This window comes from Lampetra planeri, chromosome 46 (assembly GCF_965212315.1).
Source record: "Lampetra planeri chromosome 46, kcLamPlan1.2.h2, whole genome shotgun sequence".
In the NCBI taxonomy this organism is placed as follows: domain Eukaryota; kingdom Metazoa; phylum Chordata; class Hyperoartia; order Petromyzontiformes; family Petromyzontidae; genus Lampetra; species Lampetra planeri.
Window position 1 is genome coordinate 3,442,852 of NC_136152.1, and position 21,136 is coordinate 3,463,987.

Consider the following 21,136-nt stretch of genomic DNA (forward strand, 5'->3'; position numbering starts at 1 on the left):
TGTTCTCCCCCGTGGTCAGCGTGGATTTTTCTCCGGCTCCTCCGGTTTCTTCCCTCCGCGTTGAGAATCAACATCACGCGTTTAGAATATTCGGCCGCCATGAATTCCCGCACGATGATGATAGGCCAACCTCGTTGAGCCATAATTTTGTGACAGCCAGGCCGCTATCGGAGCTCCGCAGCCCAGCGGAGCCCTTACCTGGCGAGGGGGGTAACACCTCGCCAGGTAACACCTCGCCAGGTAACACCTCGCCACCGTGACGGGCGGGATGGACCGCTGTGCGGTGACGCCGCTGTGACGCCGCTGTTCTGTGGTGCCGCGCGATCTCGCAGGAAACTCAAGAAGCAAGTGCAGTCCACGGAGCTGTGACGGCTCGAGACCTCTGCGTTCCCAAGGATCGCGTTGGTGATCTCTTCCCGACAGCTGCATCTCCCACCCTCCCCCGCCACCCCTCCCCTTCCCCAAAAAAAATTCCTTTTCAGATTTCCCTTCTGCCGCATCAAACAAAAAAAGAGACTCATACAAAAGTGAGCCCCCGCTAACTACGGCACACTGGACAGGGATTCATCGTCCGGCAGCGACGCTTTGCAAAGATGTTTATATTATTAAAACGTTTACGGGTGGAGTACAGCGCTCGTGGTGGTGGTGGTGGTGGGGTAAAGTGTGGGTACCGACTCCCACCTCTTCCGCGCCGTCCGCCGTGCGGCCTGGCGTGCGTGGAAGAGCCACACAAAATGACCGCTCCAGATTAGCCGGGTAATGTGGAGGGCCTTTTCGCCAGCAGCGAATCGTCACAGTTCCTTGTGGTTTCATCCCATAGATAAAACAAAAATAATTAACTGATATTGGCCAAACTATCGCAATGCTCAACAATACTGCTGCACGTAGCAAGCTTTCGCGACTAATATTATCCATAATAGAGGTTTTTTGGGGGGTTAGATCACGTAAATATAAAATATACAACTCTGGCTGTCGCCTGATGATGCTGGTTGTTGTTGAAATTACCGGCGAAACGTCACGGCACTCGAAACGTAAACGTCGTCGTGGGTTTACTCTCCAACACACCGCTGTGCTGGAGTAGTCACCATTTGCCACGTTGTGTTTACGTGGCAAACCTTGTCAATTGGCTGTGTTCGGGTGGTAGTGGCGTTGATCCTTACGCGTTATAAACTCCACGCAAAAAAGACAAACCTCTATGACGGAGATCGGAGAGGCATGCGACCGAGAAACCCGCACGCAGCGGGGGATGCATTCGATCCGCGGAGGCGACTCATCAATTATTTTTGCGCACGGTGACACAACAAATCTAACCGTGCCACGGCGAGAACGTTCCATCGCACGCAACATGCTCGTTGCACGTTGCATGGTAGAAGTCGTACGTCTTGTTTGTTACGGCAGCGAACGAAAATGTGCAAACGGGACAGGCGGAGAGGCAACGCGAAACGAGACGTGGGATCGGGACGCCAGATCGTTTCACAAATCGTCAAAGAACGTCTCCGGGCGAGCGGGGATGAGTGATTGTAACACGGCTGTCTGTCTGCCTTACCCAGCCAGTGAAAGTGATGCGCGCGTGTCTGATGTCGTGTGGCTTGCCGCTCTGTGCCACGACCCCGGTGGCCTGCGCCCGCTATTTCTGTCCCTGCACGTCAATGGGGCACGGGCTCTCCAAGCCATTCTCACCACTCTCCCCCTTAACGTGAGCTCAGCCCCGTGTGTGCGTGTATGTATAGGTGACTGTGCAGGTACGATGTTGCAACCAACCCCGTATTCTTGTGCAGAGGTCCATCCGGCATACAGCTGTTTCAATACGGGCACAACCCCTTATCAGTGCGCCACCTTATCACAGACCGATTCACGCCGTATCGGTCACCCCGTGACCCTTAGAAATCTCAAGGTTCATCCTACAAAATCCCATCACAAGGGAGAAATACAAATAGACCAAAAAAAAATAAAAAAAAAATTGCACGAAATTGAAACGTCTGTACGCCGTATGGACGTACAAACTGAATTTCCCTGCACAAAAACACGGCGTAAATCAAATGGCTTGGCAGCGATGCCAACATCGCCACCATCATCGTCATCATCATCTTCATCCATTATCAATCCACTGCTGGATGAAGGCCTCCCCAAGCTGTTGCCAACTCCCTCGGTCTCGCCGTTGAACAACCATCGACGCGCCTGGCCACGAACTTCGTTTCACCGCTCCATCATCTCCACCCCCCCCCCCCCCTGAGCTGTCACTCCGTGATGAGTCTCCACCCCAGACCGTCGTCCTCAGTAGCCACGCCGTGCTTCTTCACCCCATGGGCCACTGCTGGCACGGACAGCCCCAACACACCACGTGGCTGAGTAGTAACAATAGTACAGGGTGCTTCAAAAAAAATGTTAACACTTATATGGGACTCTCGTTTTTAATGGATGATACACTGTCACACGATGACAAATGTGATGTTAATAGCTTCAAAAAGTCAGAGTCTCCACTCGTTCGCCAGCATTGACAACGCGTTGCCTGGAATCTTCTCCAGGTGGTCTCCAGAGCCCGGAGGAGGCATATTTCTCATGTTTTTTTGTCGATTTAAAGCTTTCGTGACTGCAGGGATTCATCTTCTTGGTTCTTTCGGTAACGTAGAAGGGAAATAATACATTTCAGACGCTGTCTCCCCGACAGACCTGGTCTTCACCTGAGGACGGCTGCTTGCATTGTGGCCGAAACGTCGTGAGAATTATTTTATAATGTTTTATTATTTAATTATTTCCCTTCTACGTGACTTTACCGAAAGAACCAAGAAGTTGTTGTTGCAAATTCTCAGAAGTGTTAACATTTTATTGAAGCGCCCTGTAATATGCGCAGCACAAGGGGTCAGGCTAAACCCATTCCAGCAGCGACAGCCCCTATCGTCAAGCTCACGGGGAACGTCGTCGGGCAGCGAAGTGGGGAGCCCTGAACCCTGAGAAGCCGCTGTCAACGCGCGCGTGCGTGGGGAGCGGTGGTGCAGCGGTTAGCGCGCCCGGCGACACGGGTTCGATTCCCGCTCACGGCCAACACCGGTGACGATTATCTTGAACCGGTCCCTGGTCCTCTCCCTAGGTCGACTCAGCCTCAAATTTCTCGCGGTGTTGTTGTTGCAATTTCTCGGAAGAGTGAACATTTTTTTGGAAGCGCCCTGTAATGATGAGGATATTTACAGGTCGCCAAATGTTGCAGGCAACTCGGCAACTCGGAGACGCGGAGCCAAATCTCGGGGCTGCTCGGAAGCCCTGGCCCAGGCAGGCGGGCAGAGAGAGGCCTTGAGGTGTTTCCTGAACGTCGTCGTCGGAGTGCGTTTGATGTTGTTGCGGATGTTGAAGGGGATGAGAAGGGGATGAGAGAGTGGAGAGAGCTCCACGCCGATGGGGCGACAGCAGAGAACCGACGGGAGGCTGTAACAGTGTAGCGAATAGTGTAGTGTATAGTGTAGTGTATAGTGTAGTGTATAGTGTAGTGTATAGTGTAGTGTATAGTGTAGTAGTGTATAGTGTAGTGTATAGTGTATTGTATAGTGTAGTAGTGTATAGTGTAGTGTATAGTGTATTGTATAGTGTGGTAGTGTATAGTGTATAGTGTAGTGTATAGTGTAGTGTATAGTGTAGTAGTGTATAGTGTAGCGTATAGTGTAGCGTATAGTGTAGTGTATAGTGTAGTGTAGTAGTGTATAGTGTAGCGTATAGTGTAGTGTATAGTAGTGTAGTGTATAGTGTAGTGTAGTAGTGTAGTGTATAGTGTATAGTAGTGTATAGTAGTGTATAGTGTAGTGTAGTAGTGTAGTGTATAGTGTAGTAGTGTATAGTGTAGTGTATAGTGTAGTAGTGTAGTGTATAGTGTAGTGTATAATGTATAGTTGTGTATAGTAGTGTAGTTATGGTAGTGTAGTATATAGTGTAGTGTATAGTGTAGTAGTGTATAGTGTAGTAGTGTATAGTGTAGTGTAGTAGTGTATAGTGTAGTGTATAGTGTAGTGTATAGTAGTGTAGTGTAGTGTATAGTAGTGTAGTGTATAGTGTAGTGTATAGTAGTGTAGTGTATAGTAGTGTAGTGTATAGTGTAGTGTAGTAGTGTATAGTGTAGTGTAGTAGTGTATAGTGTAGTGTATAGTGTAGTGTATAGTGTAGTGTATAGTAGTGTAGTGTATAGTGTAGTGTATAGTAGTGTAGTGTAAAGTAGTGTAGTGTATAGTAGTGTAGTGTATAGTGTAGTGTATAGTAGTGTAGTGTATAGTAATGTAGTGTATAGTGACATGAGACTGGAACAGTTCGAGACCTTTGATGTCGGAAGCAGATTTTGAGTGACGCTGCTGCGTAGAGCTCTGCCGTGAGCTTCAGTGCAAGGCGAGAGCAGAGTGAGGCGAGGTACGTGGTAGGGTGTGTGTGTGCCGTGTGTAGTGAGGCGTGGTGTGTGTGTGTGTGCTGTGTGTAGTGAGGCGTGGTGTGTGTGTGTGCTGTATGTATTGTGGCGAGGTACGGGGTGTGTGTGTGTTCTGTACGTATTGAGGCATGGTAAGGTGTATGTGTGTAGTGAGTCGTGGTAGGGTGTGTGTGTGTAGTGAGTCGTGGTAGGGTGTGTGTGTGTTCTGTGTGTAGTGAGGCGTGGTAAGAAGGTACGGTGTGCGTGTGTTTGCACGTTGGTCAAAAGTGGGGGGTGCTTTTTCGAGTTGGTGTCGGTCAAGTATCCGAGGCGAGACTTGTGACATGACAGTTGCATTTAACGGAGTTGTATTTGATGAAAAAGAATAAGCATCGGTTTTACTCTTTCTGACAATACAACATGTGTCAAGATGTTCAAACGCCTGGTAGACACCCTTGGCAAGTCGACATGCCTCTGTGCTATTCGCCTTTTGCGTTTCTCTGGTCCAACACTGGTGAGACAACGCCACACAGACGGCTGTCTCTGTTGTAGGCCAAATCAGTGTCAAACACAATGCATGTGCATTGTTATCAGAGCGTGTTTTTTGTATGCATGTTTTGCAACAAGTACAGCGAGGGAAGAACGTATTTGATCCCCGGCTGATTTTGTACGTTTGCCCACTTGACAAAGAAATGATCAGTCTATAATTTTAATGGTAGGTTTATTTGAATAGTGAGAGACAGAATAACAAAATCCAGAAAAACGCATGTCAAAAATGTTATAAATTGATTTGCATTTTAATGAGGGAAATGAGCACTAAGAGTGTTGTGCTCCTAATCTCAGCTCGTTACCTGTATAAAAGACACCTGGGAGCCAGAAATCTTTCTGATTGAGAGGGGGTCAAATACTTATTTCCCTCATTAAAATGCAAATCAATTTATAACATTTTTGACATGCGTTTTTCTGGATGTTGTTGTTGTTATTCTGTCTCTCACTGTTCAAATAAACCTACCATTAAAATTATAGACTGATCATTTCTTTGTCAGTGGGCAAACGTACAAAATCAGCAGGGGATCAAATACTTTTTTCCCTCACTGTACATGTGGTTAATGCAGACTTGTTGCCTTGGTAGGTGTCTATTTGGCGTTTGAACATCCTGTTTCATTGCCAGAAAGGGTAAACACATTTTTTTCATGTTTTGATACTGGTGGTGGTGGGGGGGGAGGTGTCCCACGGATATGTGAGTTGTTTATTTAGTGACCCCCATTGTCCAAATGATCCTCGAGTACGTTACGAAGGATGGAGATCGTGAGCCGTGTTCGAGCCTGCAACGCTTAACAGCGTTTGCCGCGTGGTATTCCACATGTCAGAATTGTGTGATTTTACTCGTGTTATTTTTGTACCTAAAGAGATGTTGTTCGCTTTCTTTCTTTTTTAACCCCTACGTTGTAATTGTTTTTTTATTGTGAAATGTCTGCACGGGTACTCGGTATTCTTCTCCGATTGGATAGCGCTTCACAGTACTCGACTGTGAGTCCCATTGGCTTGCTTCTGTGTGTTGCCGTTTTGTCCACTGCTCACCTAATGGCAGGTGAGTTTGGTAAGTTTTGAGTCACTTCGCTCACTTCTGTCAGCTGACGCGACCGTCAAAGTGTTTCCCTCTTCAGTGGGGCAGCACTCCAAGCCAGTGAAATTCCACATTCCCATGGCCAGGGCTAGTCTATACAAATCACAACCACTGCTGGCTAACAATCCACAAAGTAGTGCCCATTTTTACATGCCACGGGAGATTATGAGCCGAGATTTGAACACGCAACCATCCTCAGTGAAGTGTTCTAACCACAACCCCACATGCCAGTTGCTGGTTTGATCATCAGCCGTGGACAACCCACTGCTGGATGAAAAGCCTCCCCAAACCACCACCACTCTCACGACTCTGGGATGTTTCAATGCGCCCTGCACTGGTACACGGGTTTAGCTCTTCGCTCCGTCTCCACGATGGATGTACACTCTGGGTCACGTGCCAACGCAATGCGCCTGTCAAATAAAGTATTATTATTGATTGTATGTTTTTTGTACGTTTTAAAGCAAAACAATAAAAAAGTGCTAATATATAAGAATGTTCAAGTTTGTTTTTAAGATATCAAACTTCGTAATGGTGCGTGTTAGTGTTTGAACAAATGCTTGGTGGCGCTTATTTCTCATTGGCGCTTATCCCATTTGTGAAAATTACAACATTCGAATGGCGAGGACACCAACGTTAGGTTTACTTAACGACGCAGCATCACTTGCGATGACGATATTGTTGGCGACTGATGATTGTGAGGATCATGAACGATGATATACCCTGGCTGGGATGTGCACTCATTCCTAATTGTAAAGCCGGTGCTCTATTTGCTGAATTAGACCTGCCATGAACAAGCCGCACTCCACAAAGGATGACCACTTCACTTCCTAGATTGGCACACATTGCATCCACCAATAGGCAGTGGGATGAACCGCAAACCTTCAAGTGCTATGGTTTAACTTTGATGACGAGAAATATACGAACCTTCCCTGTTATACATTTGAAACTGTTATGCTCTATAACAGTAGTACACTTAAAACGTGCATTGCCGTAGCCAATACAACGATCAATATTTGTTTTTGGGTTGGTGCCACGCGGTAGTTTTACGACAAAAATTCTTGCCATGGAAAATATTTTCACGTTCATAGGTAAGATATTATTTCCACGTGGTCTTCGTATCGATCAAAATCGATAAGGCTCCTCCTCAGCGGTGGCTTCAGAGGTTGTCTCGTGACCCCCCCACGAGTTCAACATCAACGTGGGACGACGGTTCGCTCAAACCGCTTGGATCTTCGTCAGGCAGCAAACTTTATACTGGTAGGAACCTCCTGGTTACACCAGCCCACAGGGGATTATTGTGTCCGTCGTGCAGGGAGGGGCTGGGTGGGGCTGGGTGGGGAGGGTAGGGAGGGGCTGGGTGGGGAGCGGCTGGGTGGGGAGGGGCTGGTCACCCCATGGTGCCCTTATAAAACTCAACGTTAAACCTACTCACGCCGGCTTGTGCCCGCCCTCAGTCGGCCATATTTGCGGGATACACCACGCCGCCGTTGACCCTGGCCATTGACCGAGCAACCCAACATTTCTACCAGCTCCCTCCGCAGGAATGTGTTTCCCGAGTCCATTACCCGATGAAGCTCAGAGCAGCCGTAGTAAAAACGTCGCCGTACGTCGAGGTTGAACTGCAGTCGTGACAAGTCTCAAAGCCACCGCCGATGAGCAGACTTGATCGGCCAGAATTGAATCGATACGTTGGCCACGTATCACCATATCGGTGTAAACTTGATCATATTTTGGGGTGGGTGACGGTTACTCACAGTAATTTTTGGCACATAAAACTACGTCACCTTCCCCAAAAAACAACTAGCATCGATCACCAGTAGTTGCAAGCTAAAAAAAACCTAACGACAAGGGGTAGTTTAGTTTTGTATTTATTATCTCACGACATATTAATAATACGGGTACTAGTAGCAAACACGCACACACATTCACGATTCTCAAAAAAACCTCCCGAACAGGATAGCTAAGCCATAGTTTCATGGAGCTGCTCGAACGAATGTGCACTTAACCATGCTCGTGTTCTTTCCTTTACACAAAAATGCGCCAAAGAAAAATACACAAAATACTGGAATTGGGATTGCTCGAATTTCAACGAGATGCGAAGTACATTCCGATTTACTAGGAATCACGTTCGCCCTATCCTGGCTCCGCACGAAATGGTACACGGTACACATGGGAATTCTAATACAGTAGATACAAAATAACCCGATGAGGTTTCAGTTTTAAGTTAGCACATCGTTAACAAATCCCACGACTCAAGGATGGAGGAACTACTCAATGTAGTCGACGGTTAGTAAAAAGGGGCAAGGATTCTGTATTAAAATTCAGCGGAGGTGCCTCATTATTCTTATTATTCTGTAAGCAATTCAAACGACCGCTGAATTATAAATTTGACTTTCTACGCCCAAATGCAGTCACATCCCAGCGGACTAGGCAAGCGCAGTGCACGTGATGCGATGGTTTCGTCTTAACGATGCAATTTCAAGAGTTTCGCCGAGTTTCCAATTCCAAGTAGGAGAAATGAGTCCACGTTTGTGAATCAATTAAAAAATAAAAGATTCCTCGTTCGGTTTTATATAAGTTAATCATTACTTTGAAGAAAAAAACGTAGATTTTTCTTGGTCTTGAATAGGATAAAATTTTCACACAGGTATGGAAAAAACGTCTATCCATATCAACCTTGCATTTCTTCTTACTCAAATTAACCACTTACATTTAGCGAGAAACCGAATTCGAAACCCAGCGCTAGTCACCTTGCAAGTGAGAACGAGCAGCACAACCCAACAGCCAAGCAATGAGGCTTGGCATAGACCAGAACAGCAGAACGTGACTTGTCTGTGTCCCAGCACGACTGCCAAGGATAACAAAAAGGTTTAGGAAAACGATTTACCACTGTGTACAAGCTTTAGATTCCTCCAGCGACAAACAGCTAATTTTCAAGTGGGCAATTATAGCCCAGCACCAGAGTATATTTACCAAATGCAGATGGTTGAATATGCAGATTTACCAAATGCAGATGGTTTAATATGCAGATCTACCAAATGCAGATGGTTTAATATGCAGATCTACCAAATGCAGATGGTTTAATATGCAGATCTACCAAATGCAGATGGTTTAATATGCAGATCTACCAAATGCAGATGGTTTAATATGCAGATCTACCAAATGCAGATGGTTTAATATGCAGATCTACCCAACAGAGCGAGCACACGAGGGTGCCAGTCACGTATTAAGTCACGGAAGCGTTTGTGACGAGACCACACATGGATCGATTCATGCGATACTCAAGAATGCAAGGCGTCAATTTGGCAACGGATGCAGTGGCAGGAGCCTGCCGAAAACAACTATTGTGATGCAGAGGAGCTTTCTCGGGCGAAGGATTAATGTTTCTATCACCTGAGCACGCAGCCGTGCGCAACCTGCACAGGCGTCGATGATCCCATCGCCGGTGCAGCGCGCGGGGCCCGTCCGATCGATCCGCCGCGTCACAAACGTCGAAGCCCTGGGGGGCGCCAGATCAATCCGTCTGTGGAGTGCGGTGAACCCCCCCCCACCGCCAACTCGGACAGTAACCGCCTGAAGACAATGCGGTTCCTGTGCGTCGAGAAAACCGGAAAAGGGAAAGACGCGTCGCGGGAAACGGGGCTGCTCCACGCGGCGTCGGGGGCTCGCTCCCCGCCCGGGCTCAGTAGGGTGTCGAGGCGGCTTCGTGTCGAGGTGGCACGGAGCGAGCGCGTGGCAGGGAGCGAGCGCGTGGCAGGGAGCGAGCGCGTGGCAGGGAGCGAGCGCGTGGCACCGTGCGGGTCGCCGCGCCGCGGCCCAACGAGCTACGGAGCGCTGCGGGGTGGCACGCAGCGTGCGGACGGTGGGAAGGTGCCGGTCGCGATGTCCCAGTGCTGCGTTATCGAGCCCGGGCCGGTGCCGTACGGGGTTAAGAATCGTAAAGCGGTGGTACTTGAAGAAATGTCAAGACGTATGCAATTAAAAATAAAAACTATTTTGCATCGTTAAGACAAATGCTAAAAACGTCGTGCGTTCCCACCGAGCTGCGCATGTTACAAAAATGCGATTTTAGCAAAGCACTCGCAAAAATTAAATAAACTCCTCTATGTAACCAAACCAAACCTAACCTGCAGCCACCCTTATTAATATAATTAACATATCACACTTGGGCTATAAAATAGCAATTAAGGTAAGATGCAATTATTAGTATTTTTAAACAAAGAAGGCACAACCAAAAATTATATAAATGGGGGGGGGAGGTAGAAGATGAACTGGGAATGATCTCCCTGCGAGGCAGGTGGACGGCACACGCCGCCGAGGTTCAAGACAACAATCCTACACCCTACCAACGCATGCTCGCCCCTCATTTAGTCCCACCCGGCACACATCCACAACCCAATGGGATCTCTACAACGGCCGTTGTTGGCACCAACCGCCGCCACTCGTCGCTCCGAAGAGCCGACGGATGGGTGCGACGTTGCGTAACCGCTCAATTTTTTTCCCCCAACAGGCACCATTGTGGTACGACGTGGTGGTACTCCTCCATACCGTGAGGCACCGTCTGGTACCGTGCGGTTACCATTCAATACTATCAGGCATCGTGTGGTTCTTACAGAATAAGATACCAACCAAAACGATGTACGCACCGTGTGGTAACCACCAGGGGATGTAACGATTCCCCGAGGGGTTAGTTCTTATGCTCAGGATGCATGCATCAAAACGTGCGTGACAATTCATTGCATCGGGGACGGGGAGAATCGTTACATTCCCCGCGGTTCCATCCAAGTGCTGCAGTACGTGATACCATCTAATACTGTTAGGCACCATCCGGCACTATGTGGTACAGTGGCACCAATTATTCAAGACAATCACCACAATCTAACACCCAGCGGCATAATCTAACACAAACACTGCTTGATATTACGCAGTTCCATCCAATACTATTCGATCATGATCCGGGACTACGTGATAGACCCAATTCAGTATTATCATGTACCACTCGGTACAACGTGGTACCAGTCCACTGGTACTATATGTACCATCTAAGACGGAGAACCACCATCTAGTACTATGTGATACCATATCATACTGTTGGGCAATGCAGAGTACTGTGTGGTACAATCCAATACTATCAGGCACCACCAGGAGTTAGGGCCCATGTTTCCACAACCAGCTGTATCAGGGTCAAACGCAGTGCCGGATTATCCTAGTTGCAAAAGTAGCCACATATGCTACAGGCCATGCACTTTCAAGGGCTCCGCGCCAAATGCTTTCAAGCTATCAATTCGGGTTCAGCGATTCTGCACTTGCTCTATAAAAACCTGTTTTAATGTGTATTTTTCTTTAATTTAGGACCCCTTTATAGCATATGCTACAGGCCCCGCACTAGCTTAGTCCGGCACTGGCCAAACGGTACTGGTACAGGTCCAGAACGGAGCCGAGCCGGGCCAAGTCGTCTACTACGACAATCCACGCGCGTTGTTCCACTCCTCCTCCCCTCGCTCTCCACCCTCCCGCCCACTCACCCCGTCCTCCTACACCCTCACGGCCCAGAATCCAAGCCCAGGACGACATGGACCTTCACTGGGCAGGATTGTAGACGATGATGGGGAGTGCAGGAACGTGACATCGCGGACGTGAGCACATCGCCGAGGAATGTAACGATCCGCCTGTCAAAGCTGATTCCTACAATCGTGGTGCGTGCTCTAAATTGTGCATGAAAGCACCTATCATTATTCATTCGCGTACACGTTGTATGTAATTGGTTTTGTGGAAAATGCTGCACGTCCGTGCATACCGCGCGCATCCATTAAAGCATGCACTGCACGGACACACGTTGTCTAACGAACCAAACCGTAGGAGGTGAAACGTTACATCGCTACTCGCGCTGCAGTGCTGAAGCCCCTGACATCGCGACTGTGTCCAGGGTACAAGAGGTGGCGTGGCACACAGCAGCAGCAGCAGTACTATTATGATTTCAACAAGAGGGTGGGCTTGCCCTCTGTTGTACAGCTCTGGTACGGTACACGACTCAACGTGCAGTGGGAAACAAGGCCTAAGTGTAATCGCACGGCTGGGGGGGGGGGGGGTGGGGGGCTATATTTGGCACAAAGTTGGTCCCAGGTGACCGTGAAGAAAGGACGTGAGCGCAAGGGGTCGAGCCGATGATCGCAAATTTCTCGCAAGGCCCTCACGGCCGTCGCCTTCGGATGAGCGACTGATCAAACAACGCGAGGCTTAGATTCACGTTTAGACGCCTTCCATGGGGCCGCAGGGAGAGGCTTCGCAGGCATCCCACATTCAACACAAATACGTGAAATGTCTATTTTTTTTTGTATCTATTGGGGTCTCGACACAGGCAAAACGACCACCCATAACACGGTCCACGAGTCACTGGGGATGAAAAACTGTACGCGATCATCGACAGTATAAGATGCTCTACGCTGTCTGAGCTGCGCCTTGGATGACGAGAGGGCCTTGTCACTTCCAAGCGTTGAAAAACCATCGCAGGAGCCGTCAAGGGCAGGGTTATAGAAAGCCTACGGAAGGCAGACTGGTAAGACGTAAACTGGTTATGCACACTACATATCATCTCGATTTACACCGATCTAAATCTGAATGTTGCACAGATTCATTGCTACATTTATGCGCTACTGCTCTGGGCAACATCCCAGATGGAATGTAAGTGCGCGTGTGTGTGTGTATATGTATATATTTGCGTGAATATATATACGTGTATAAAATAAGCGTGAAAACAAGTGTGTTTAGTATGACAGGCTTTTGATTATTTAACCAAGTTATGATAGCTGGGAATCGGAGCAAGATTTCCACAATAAATTATTTGCTTAGAAATTGTCCTTAATTTAACCACAACTAAGACACCACTGGCGCTGACGAGACCTCCTTTTCAAGGTAACTATTAAAGATAAATGAATGGAGACGTTATTTTCAATTTAGTCGGGGATAATTTTCAAACATTTGGCTTGACGGTGGTGTGGTCAGAATGCTCAATTCACAGTGGAAAGGGGATGTGGTTAGAAGGTCCGGCGGGGTGGAAAAATGTCGCCGATCATTACCTTTGGCGTTGATAAAAACGAGAAGCACTCTGAAGGAAGTCAACAGTGGTCATGGCGGGAATGACGGTGGGTCAGCGACACTGGCGCACGATGGCTTAGCATTGTGCAAGACGCCGTTGCGGGGTTCTTCACGGACAGGGGCTTATTCTAACTGCCTGCAGAAGTGACCAGATGGATCGTTGTCCAAGTGATGTTACCACCACTTGGCTACCGATCCACCCAATGAAGCCGATAATCAGGCACAACGCTCTAATTAGCACCCTCGCAAAACCACGATAAAACTTGTATATCGAAGCTGTTATTCAATTTGAAAGAATGCATTCGGTTAGAGATCGTTTGAGAAGACCTGCGCCGGAGAGTGACACACTTGTTTTCAGGCAAACACGCGACGGGCGAGCGTGCACTCCACGGCGAGGGGGGCACAAAACAAGAAGACGTGACATCGCCGCGTGAGCGAGCGCTTGGAGAAATTACTCCGGCACGTCACTCCGCCCGTACCCCATAGAGACCCCCCCCCCCACCACCAGTTTGGCCGTCAATTAACACCAGAAAATATCATTGCGACTCGGGCACGCGTCGCTGTCAAAACTCGGCCCGAATTATACAAAAAGAAAAAGAAGGAAAAACGACTGCGAGCACGGATGTTGGATTTCGCACTCGGAAGCTCGGTCCGTGTTTTCTTTTGAGACGAGGAGGGAGGGGAGAGACCGATAGCGGAGTCCTGAGCAAATGACTCAGGGGGGGGGGAGGAGAGGGGACAGGGGGGGCGGTCCGCTGGGCTACAGCAGCGAGCAGGAGCGGGGATCGCGGAACGGATTCGTGCCGCCGGGGACGCCGATGAGCAGTGCGTCCTTGCAGGCGTGCTCCACGCAGAACTGCTGCAGCTCCGCGGACGCCTGCGACACCTGCAGCAGGCGCGGCATGGGGGGGGGGGGAGAGAGGCGGGATTACAGGCAGGACGTGTTGGCGCTGAAACGCAAGGCGGCAGCACGCGAGCGGGGGGGGGTGTGACACACAGACAGCAGGCGGGGTGAGTGACACACAGACAGGCGGGGAGTGTGACACACAGACAACAGGCGGGGTGAGTGACACACAGACAACAGGCGGGGTGAGTGACACACAGACAACAGGCGGGGTGAGTGACACACAGACAGGCGGGGAGTGTGACACACAGACAACAGGCGGGGTGAGTGACACAGACAGCAGGCGGGGTGAGTGACACAGACAACAGGCGGGGTGTGTGTCACACACACAACAGGCGGGGTGTGTGACACACAGACAACAGGCGGGGTGAGTGACACAGCAGGCGAGATGTGTGACACACAGACAACAGGCGGGGTGAGTGACACACAGACAGGCGGGGTGAGTGACACACAAACAACAGGCGGGTTGAGTGACACACAGCAGGCGGGGTGAGTGACACACAGACAGCAGGCGGGGTGAGTGACACACAGACAACAGGCGGGGTGTGTGTCACACACACAACAGGCGGGGTGTGTGACACACAGACAACAGGCGGGGTGAGTGACACAGCAGGCGGGGTGAGTGACACACAGACAGCAGGCGGGGTGAGTGACACACAGACAACAGGCGGGGTGTGTGTCACACACACAACAGGCGGGGTGTGTGACACACAGACAACAGGCAGGGTGAGTGACACACAGACAGCAGACGGGGTGAGTGACACACAGACAACAGGCGGGTGAGTGACACACAGACAGCAGGCGGGGTGAGTGACACACAAACAGCAGGCGGGGTGAGTGACACACAGACAGCAGGCGGGGTGAGTGACACACAGACAGCAGGCGGGGTGAGTGACACACACACAACAGGCGGGGTGAGTGACACACACACAACAGGCGGGGTGTATTGTGACTGAACAGTACGTGGCATATAAACAGAACGCTCCTAATAAGAACTAAGGTGTATGACAGAGAGACAGAACACACGAAACGTCAACAGAAAATAGATATATAATTAAAGCAAAGCTAACAAGAACGGGGCACGCTACATGCAGGCAGAACAGAGGAACAAGCACAGCACACACACACACACCTGCAGGATATACACACAGCACGCACACAGACCAGTGCAAAACAAATACACACAGCACGCACACACAGCGAGTGTATAGGATTTGCTCGGCACAAGAAGGCAGGAGGTACACCACAAGTGCACACGCAGCACACAAACATCACAAGCACCACACACAGGGCGGCATGCACGCAACACAAGCAACCGTGTGCACACTGCACACAGGATGCGCGCACACAGAAATTGATGCATGCATCCAATAGTACGACTCGTCTGCTTTGCTGATTATTGTATTCCAATACTAAATGGCTTTTGTCTGGGTTCAAAAGGAAAAGACTGATGATTATCAGCGATATATTAAACTCAACGCATTTGTCAATAACACTCCTTTATACAGGAAAGGTACAGGCAGGGCTATTGACGAATGTGGTTCGAGTGTTTTGTTATTTGTGCACCACTGCGAAAGCAGCAGCATTCCCAAATAATAAATAATATATTTGGGAATTCTTAGTGGCTGAATGATAGGCATCAAGATATAACGATGCATTAAGAAAAATGCATTTACATTCTAAAGCACTCAAATATTTGTAAGATTCTTTTCTTCCTTCTCCGCCGCACCAATGCCACTGAGAGACTGTAGTTCGATCACTCGCCTCACGAGAAACAAAATAACCACGGGCGTCATTGTGCAGAATATAAATAACCAAATAGATGAGACAATGTGCCCTCTCGTGTCCGTCTCTACACGTACACAGTTAGTATTTACACAAACCCATTGGCCCACGGGGACAGGTTGCAACACGCTGGGTGTTATCTCATCAGCCACCGCTTGTTCGCGACTCCCGGGTTACCGGCTGTCGTCACTGGCGAGAGGTCACAATGTCAACTGCGGGGACCTGCTGAGGAATGGGTTTTATTGAGTCGCGCTGTGCTGACCAGACCCCCCCCCCCGAAATGTCAAATGGGCAGCAACAAAGAGCGCTGTGAAGGTTGTAATACGTAACGGTTGGCAAGTTGCTTCAACTCAGCGAGGTTCATCTTCTTGGTTCTTTTCGGTAAAGTCACGTAGAAGGGAAATATTAAAATAAAAAAAATAAAACATTGTTAAATACAATTCTCACGACGTTTCGGCCACAACGCAAGCAGCCGTCCTCAGGTGAAGAACAGGTCCGTCGGGAAGACAGAGTCTGAATGAGACAGCGTCCAAAACGTCGTGAAAATTATTTTATTGTTTTATTTTTATTATTTCCCTTCTACGTGACTTTATCGAAAGAACCAAGAAGATGAATCCCTGCAGTCACGAAAGCTTTAAATCGAAACTCAGCAAAGGTTGTTAGGAGCTTGGTGAGAAATACAATAAAAGAGACGATGGGAGGGACACATTCCCAAATGGAGCGGTGCCCGCAAAGAAGAGCAAGGCATTCTGGGAGCTGCGGTGAGGGGGTTGTGGTGGTGACCTGCGCAGTTTGTGGCTGTTGGAAGTGCGGAGCGAAGCGTGGTGGGAGGGATCGATGCGTCAAGTTCACGGCGACGGTGACCAGGGCGGTAGTAGCGCGAGAAGAGTGATGGGGGGGCGACTGATCGCCGGTGAGCGAGTGGCTGGGTGAATCAGCGAGTGACTGAGTGAATCAGCGAGTGACTGAGTGAATCAGCGAGTGGCTGAGGAGTGAATCAGCGAGTGGCTGAGTGAATCAGCGAGTGACTGAGTGAATCAGCGAGTGAGTGGAGGAGTGAATCAGCGAGTGACTGAGTGAGTGAATCAGCGAGTGAGTGGAGGAGTGAATCAGCGAGTGACTGAGGAGTGAATCAGCGAGTGGCTGGAGGAGTGAATAAGCGAGTGGCTGGAGGAGTGAATCAGCGAGTGACTGAGTGAGTGAATCAGCGAGTGAGTGGAGGAGTGAATCAGCGAGTGAGTGGAGGAGTGAATCAGCGAGTGGCTGAGGAGTGAATCAGCGAGTGACTGAGTGAGTGAATCAGCGAGTGACTGAGGAGTGAATCAGCGAGTGAGTGGAGGAGTGAATCAGCGAGTGACTGAGGAGTGAATCAGCGAGTGAGTGGAGGAGTGAATCAGCGAGTGGCTGGAGGAGTGAATCAGCGAGTGGCTGGAGGAGTGAATCAGCGAGTGACTGAGGAGTGAATCAGCGAGTGGCTGGAGGAGTGAATAAGCGAGTGGCTGGAGGAGTGAATCAGCGAGTGACTGAGTGAGTGAATCAGCGAGTGGCTGGAGGAGTGAATCAGCGAGTGACTGAGGAGTGAATCAGCGAGTGGCTGGAGGAGTGAATAAGCGAGTGGCTGGAGGAGTGAATCAGCGAGTGACTGAGTGAGTGAATCAGCGAGTGGCTGGAGGAGTGAATCAGCGAGTGACTGAGGAGTGAATCAGCGAGTGGCTGGAGGAGTGAATCAGCGAGTGACTGAGGAGTGAATCAGCGAGTGGCTGGAGGAGTGAATAAGCGAGTGAGTGGAGGAGTGAATCAGCGAGTGGCTGGAGGAGTGAATCAGCGAGTGACTGAGGAGTGAATCAGCGAGTGGCTGGAGAAGTAAATCAGCGAGTGACTGGAGGAGTGAATCAGCGAGTGAGTGGAGGAGTGAATCAGCGAGTGACTGAGGAGCGATTTAGCGAGTGAGTGCAGTGAATGCAGTTGGGTAGAAACTGAGAGTGGTTCCACCCCCAGACATCACAGGATTCCAATTTCGGCTGAATCTGTAACCTCATCAAAGACGAATCCGGTGAACATGGAAGCGTAGACCACTAACAGCCGCTAGAGTTCACTTATTCAGCTAAAAGGCTTCTCACAAGCAGCGGCGTGAGCAAGGAAAAGCAAAGTTATAATTTATTTTACCAGGTAAGTCCCAACTGAGCTAAACAGCTCTTTTCCATACTCTTTGGTTCTTTCGGTAAAGTCACTTAGGTAGAAAAAGAATAAAATAAAACAAAAAATAATGTCACGATGTTTCGATCGCAACACAAGTGGTCGTCCTCAGGCGGAAAAAATAATCCAGTAGTGGAACTGCAGAACCAGCGAGAGAGTTTGTTTTCCAGAAGCATCTTGGCGACAAGTGATAGATGAAGGAAGTTGCTTATCAAATCTACAGCAGAAAATGACTCTAAACGCGTAGTGATGTTGATTCTAAATGTGGAGGGCAAAACCGGAGGACCCGGTGAAAAATCCACGAGACCACGTGGAGAGAGAGAGACACACACACCAATGTGTGTGTCTCTCTCTGTGTGTGTCTCTGTGTTATCTCTCTCTGCTTGTGTGTCTGTCTGTGTCTCCGGTTCTGTGTTTTATCTCTCTCTCTCAAATGTAGCATTCTCTGGAAGAACGTAATCAACCAGGCGGGGTGTTGACTGTTGTGTTAGCCGACTCTCTGTGTTGTATCGCATTGTGTTTCTAAGTTTACTAGGTTTGTTTTCTATTTCATTCATACCTGATGATGATTGCTTGTGTTGCAATCGAAACGTCGTATGCTAGTATTTAATTTATTATTTTCTCTCTATACGTGACTTTACCGAAAGAACCAAAGAGTATACAGCAGCAGGCGTCGGGGTCGGGATCAAACCCACGACCTCCTGCGTACCAGGCAAGGTAGTCAACATCTCATAGCCACCGTGATGATGGTAAAAGAGAGACTCAGACCTCCTGTATATCAGGCGAGGTAGTCAACATCTCATAGCCACCGTGATGATGGTGAGAGAGAGACTCAGACCTCCTGTGTACCAGGGCGAGGTAGTCAACGTCTCATAGCCACCGTGATGATGATGAGAGAGAGACACAGACCTCCTGTAGACCAGGCGAGGTAGTCAACATCTCAGCCACCGTCATGATGATGAGAGACACAGACCTCCTGTATACCAGGCGAGGTAGTTAACATCTCATAGCCACCGTGATGATGGTGAGAGAGAGACACACAGACCTCCTGTGTACCAGGCGATGCGCCACTGGCAGCACTGGCATCGTGTGCTACAAATAACAACAAACTCGTCCGTCAATAACAACACCGCGGCCTGAATAGGCAACGCACGGAATATAAAATAGCAGCGAGGTGGGGTGGAGGATGTGAGAGCTCATGAAGACTGCCCCACCGCCAATAGAACATGGCTAATCTCCTCGTGATGAACTTCTTTCGCACCGTACGTAGCCCAACCGTTAAACGATATAGACAAAAGGGGGTAGAGAGGGGGGGGTCTAAGGGGGTAGAGGGGGGGTAGAGGGGGGGGTGTAAGGGGGTAGAGAGGGGGGGGGTCTAAGTGGGTAGAGATGGGGGGGTAAGGGGGTAGAGGGGGGGGGGGGTAGAGGGAGTAGAGGGGGGGTCTAGGGGTAGAGAGAGGAGGGTGGGGGGGGTCGAAGGGGGTAGAGAGGGGGGGGGTCTAAGGGGGTAGAGAGGGGGGTCTAAGGGGGTAGAGGGGGGGGGTAGAGAGAGGGGGGGGTCTAAGGGGGTAGAGAGAAAGGGGGGTCTAAGGGGGTAGAGAGAGGGGGGTGGGGGGGGTCAAAGGGGGTAGAGAGGGGGGGGGTCTAAGGGGGTAGAGGGGGGGGTAGAGAGGGGGGGGTCTAAGGGGGTAGAGAGAGAGGGGGGTCTAAGGGGGTATGGGGGGGGGGGGTCTAAGGGGGTAGAGGGGGGGGGTAGAGAGGGGGGGGTCTAAGGGGGTAGAGAGAGAGGGGGGTCTAAGGGGGTAGAGGGGGGGGGGGTAGAGGGGGTAGAGAGAGGGGGGGTCTAAGGGGGTAGAGAGAGGGGGGGTCTAAGGGGGTATGGGGGGGGGGGTCTAAGGGGGTAGACTGAGGGGGTAGAGAGAGAGGGAGGGGGGGTGTAAAGGGACCTTTATTCTCTCGAGGTTCGCCTCCACCCGGAGCTGCTCGACGAGACGTCGCATGCTGGAGATGTTCATCATGCTGCTCGACATGGCGGCGACGACGACTGCGACGATAGACCTGCTCGCGGTGTGAGGTGTCGGCGGAGTGTGGCGAAGTTTCTTTGTTGAATTATTTTCTCGCGCGGAGATTTGGCGACGAGAAGCCGCGCCAGGAGGAAGACGGGGGAGGAAGCCGCGTCTCTGTCACCAATGGCGGGGGCGGGGGGGGCGGGGCGGGCGGGCGGGGGGGTGTCTGCGTCATCGCCACGCGCACAGCACGCGCTAGGACCCCAGCCACACGGAGAGGGAGCGCCGGCGCTGAGACGGGGTGGGAGGGTGGGTGTCCTGCGCGCTCGCCTGATTTCATTGTTATACAAAAAAAAAATCACAAAAATAATAATTTCGATTTAAAGCTTTCGTGACTGCAGAGATTAATCGTCTTGGTTCTTTCGGTAAAGTCACGTAGAAGGGAAATAATAATAAAATAATAAAAATAAAACATCATTAAATACAATTATCACGACGTTTGATTCATTCAGACGATGTCTTTCCGACAGACCTGTTCTCCACCTGAGGGCGGCTGCTTGCGTTGTGGCCGAAACGTCGTGAGAATTGTATTTTATTATGTTTTATTTTTATTAATTTATTATTTCCCTTCTACGTGACTTTACCGAAATAACCAAGAAGAAGAATAATTGCATTGGTACAATAATTATTTAATGATTACAATCATTGTTTTATTGTCACAAAAAAGAATAATTTCATTGTTACAATAGTAATTTAATTTTTACAAGAATTCTTATTTGTCACAAAATTGTTATTTCATTGATACAATATAATTTCATTATGACAATTATTATTTCATTGTTACAATAATTACTATTTATCACAAAAAGTATAATTTCATTGTTACAATAATTTCATTTCCATTTAAAGCTTTCGTGACTGCAGGGATTCATATTCTTGGTTCTTTCGGTAAAGTCACGTAGAAGGGAAATAATAAAATAAATAAAATAAAATTCTCACGACGTTTCGATTGCAACACAAGCAATCATCATCAGGTGTGATTATCAGCTGTGTGATTATTTCCCTTCTACGTGACTTTACCGAACGAACCAAGAATAATAATTTAATTATTACAATAATTATTATTTCATTGTTACGATAAT

The 21,136-nt window shown here is 49.2% G+C and overlaps 2 protein-coding genes across 3 annotated transcripts in view; one reads left to right on the forward strand and one right to left on the reverse strand.

Annotated features, from left to right (window-relative positions):
- Positions 1 to 6,444, forward strand: part of LOC144733330 (uncharacterized) — a 30,670-nt gene extending 24,226 nt beyond the window's left edge. For both annotated transcript variants that reach the window (XM_078615173.1, XM_078615175.1), the window contains one exon: positions 333 to 6,444. In XM_078615173.1, coding sequence (XP_078471299.1) covers positions 333 to 369 — 37 coding nt within the window. In that variant the 3' untranslated portion in view covers positions 370 to 6,444. The remainder of the gene's footprint in view (positions 1 to 332) is intronic.
- A 1,416-nt stretch (positions 6,445 to 7,860) lies between these two features.
- On the reverse strand, positions 7,861 to 20,195 carry GNG10 (G protein subunit gamma 10). Its single transcript, XM_078615182.1, has 2 exons — positions 19,935 to 20,195; positions 7,861 to 13,989 (listed from the first exon to the last, which is right to left on the reverse strand). Exons 1-2 carry the CDS (start codon positions 20,016 to 20,018, stop codon positions 13,864 to 13,866), a joined length of 210 nt encoding a protein of 69 aa, XP_078471308.1. The 5' UTR covers positions 20,019 to 20,195; the 3' UTR covers positions 7,861 to 13,863.
- Positions 20,196 to 21,136: the final 941 nt, after the last annotated feature.

Bases quoted from the DNA above. Each gene is read 5' to 3' on its own strand.
- GNG10 (XM_078615182.1), bottom strand. From the start codon at position 20,018: ATGTCGAGCAGCATGATGAACATCTCCAGCATGCGACGTCTCGTCGAG. The intron at 13,990-19,934 runs GTCCCTTTACAC...CGCCTGCTGCAG, and splicing joins CGAACCTCGAGAGAATAAAG to GTGTCGCAGGCGTCCGCGGA.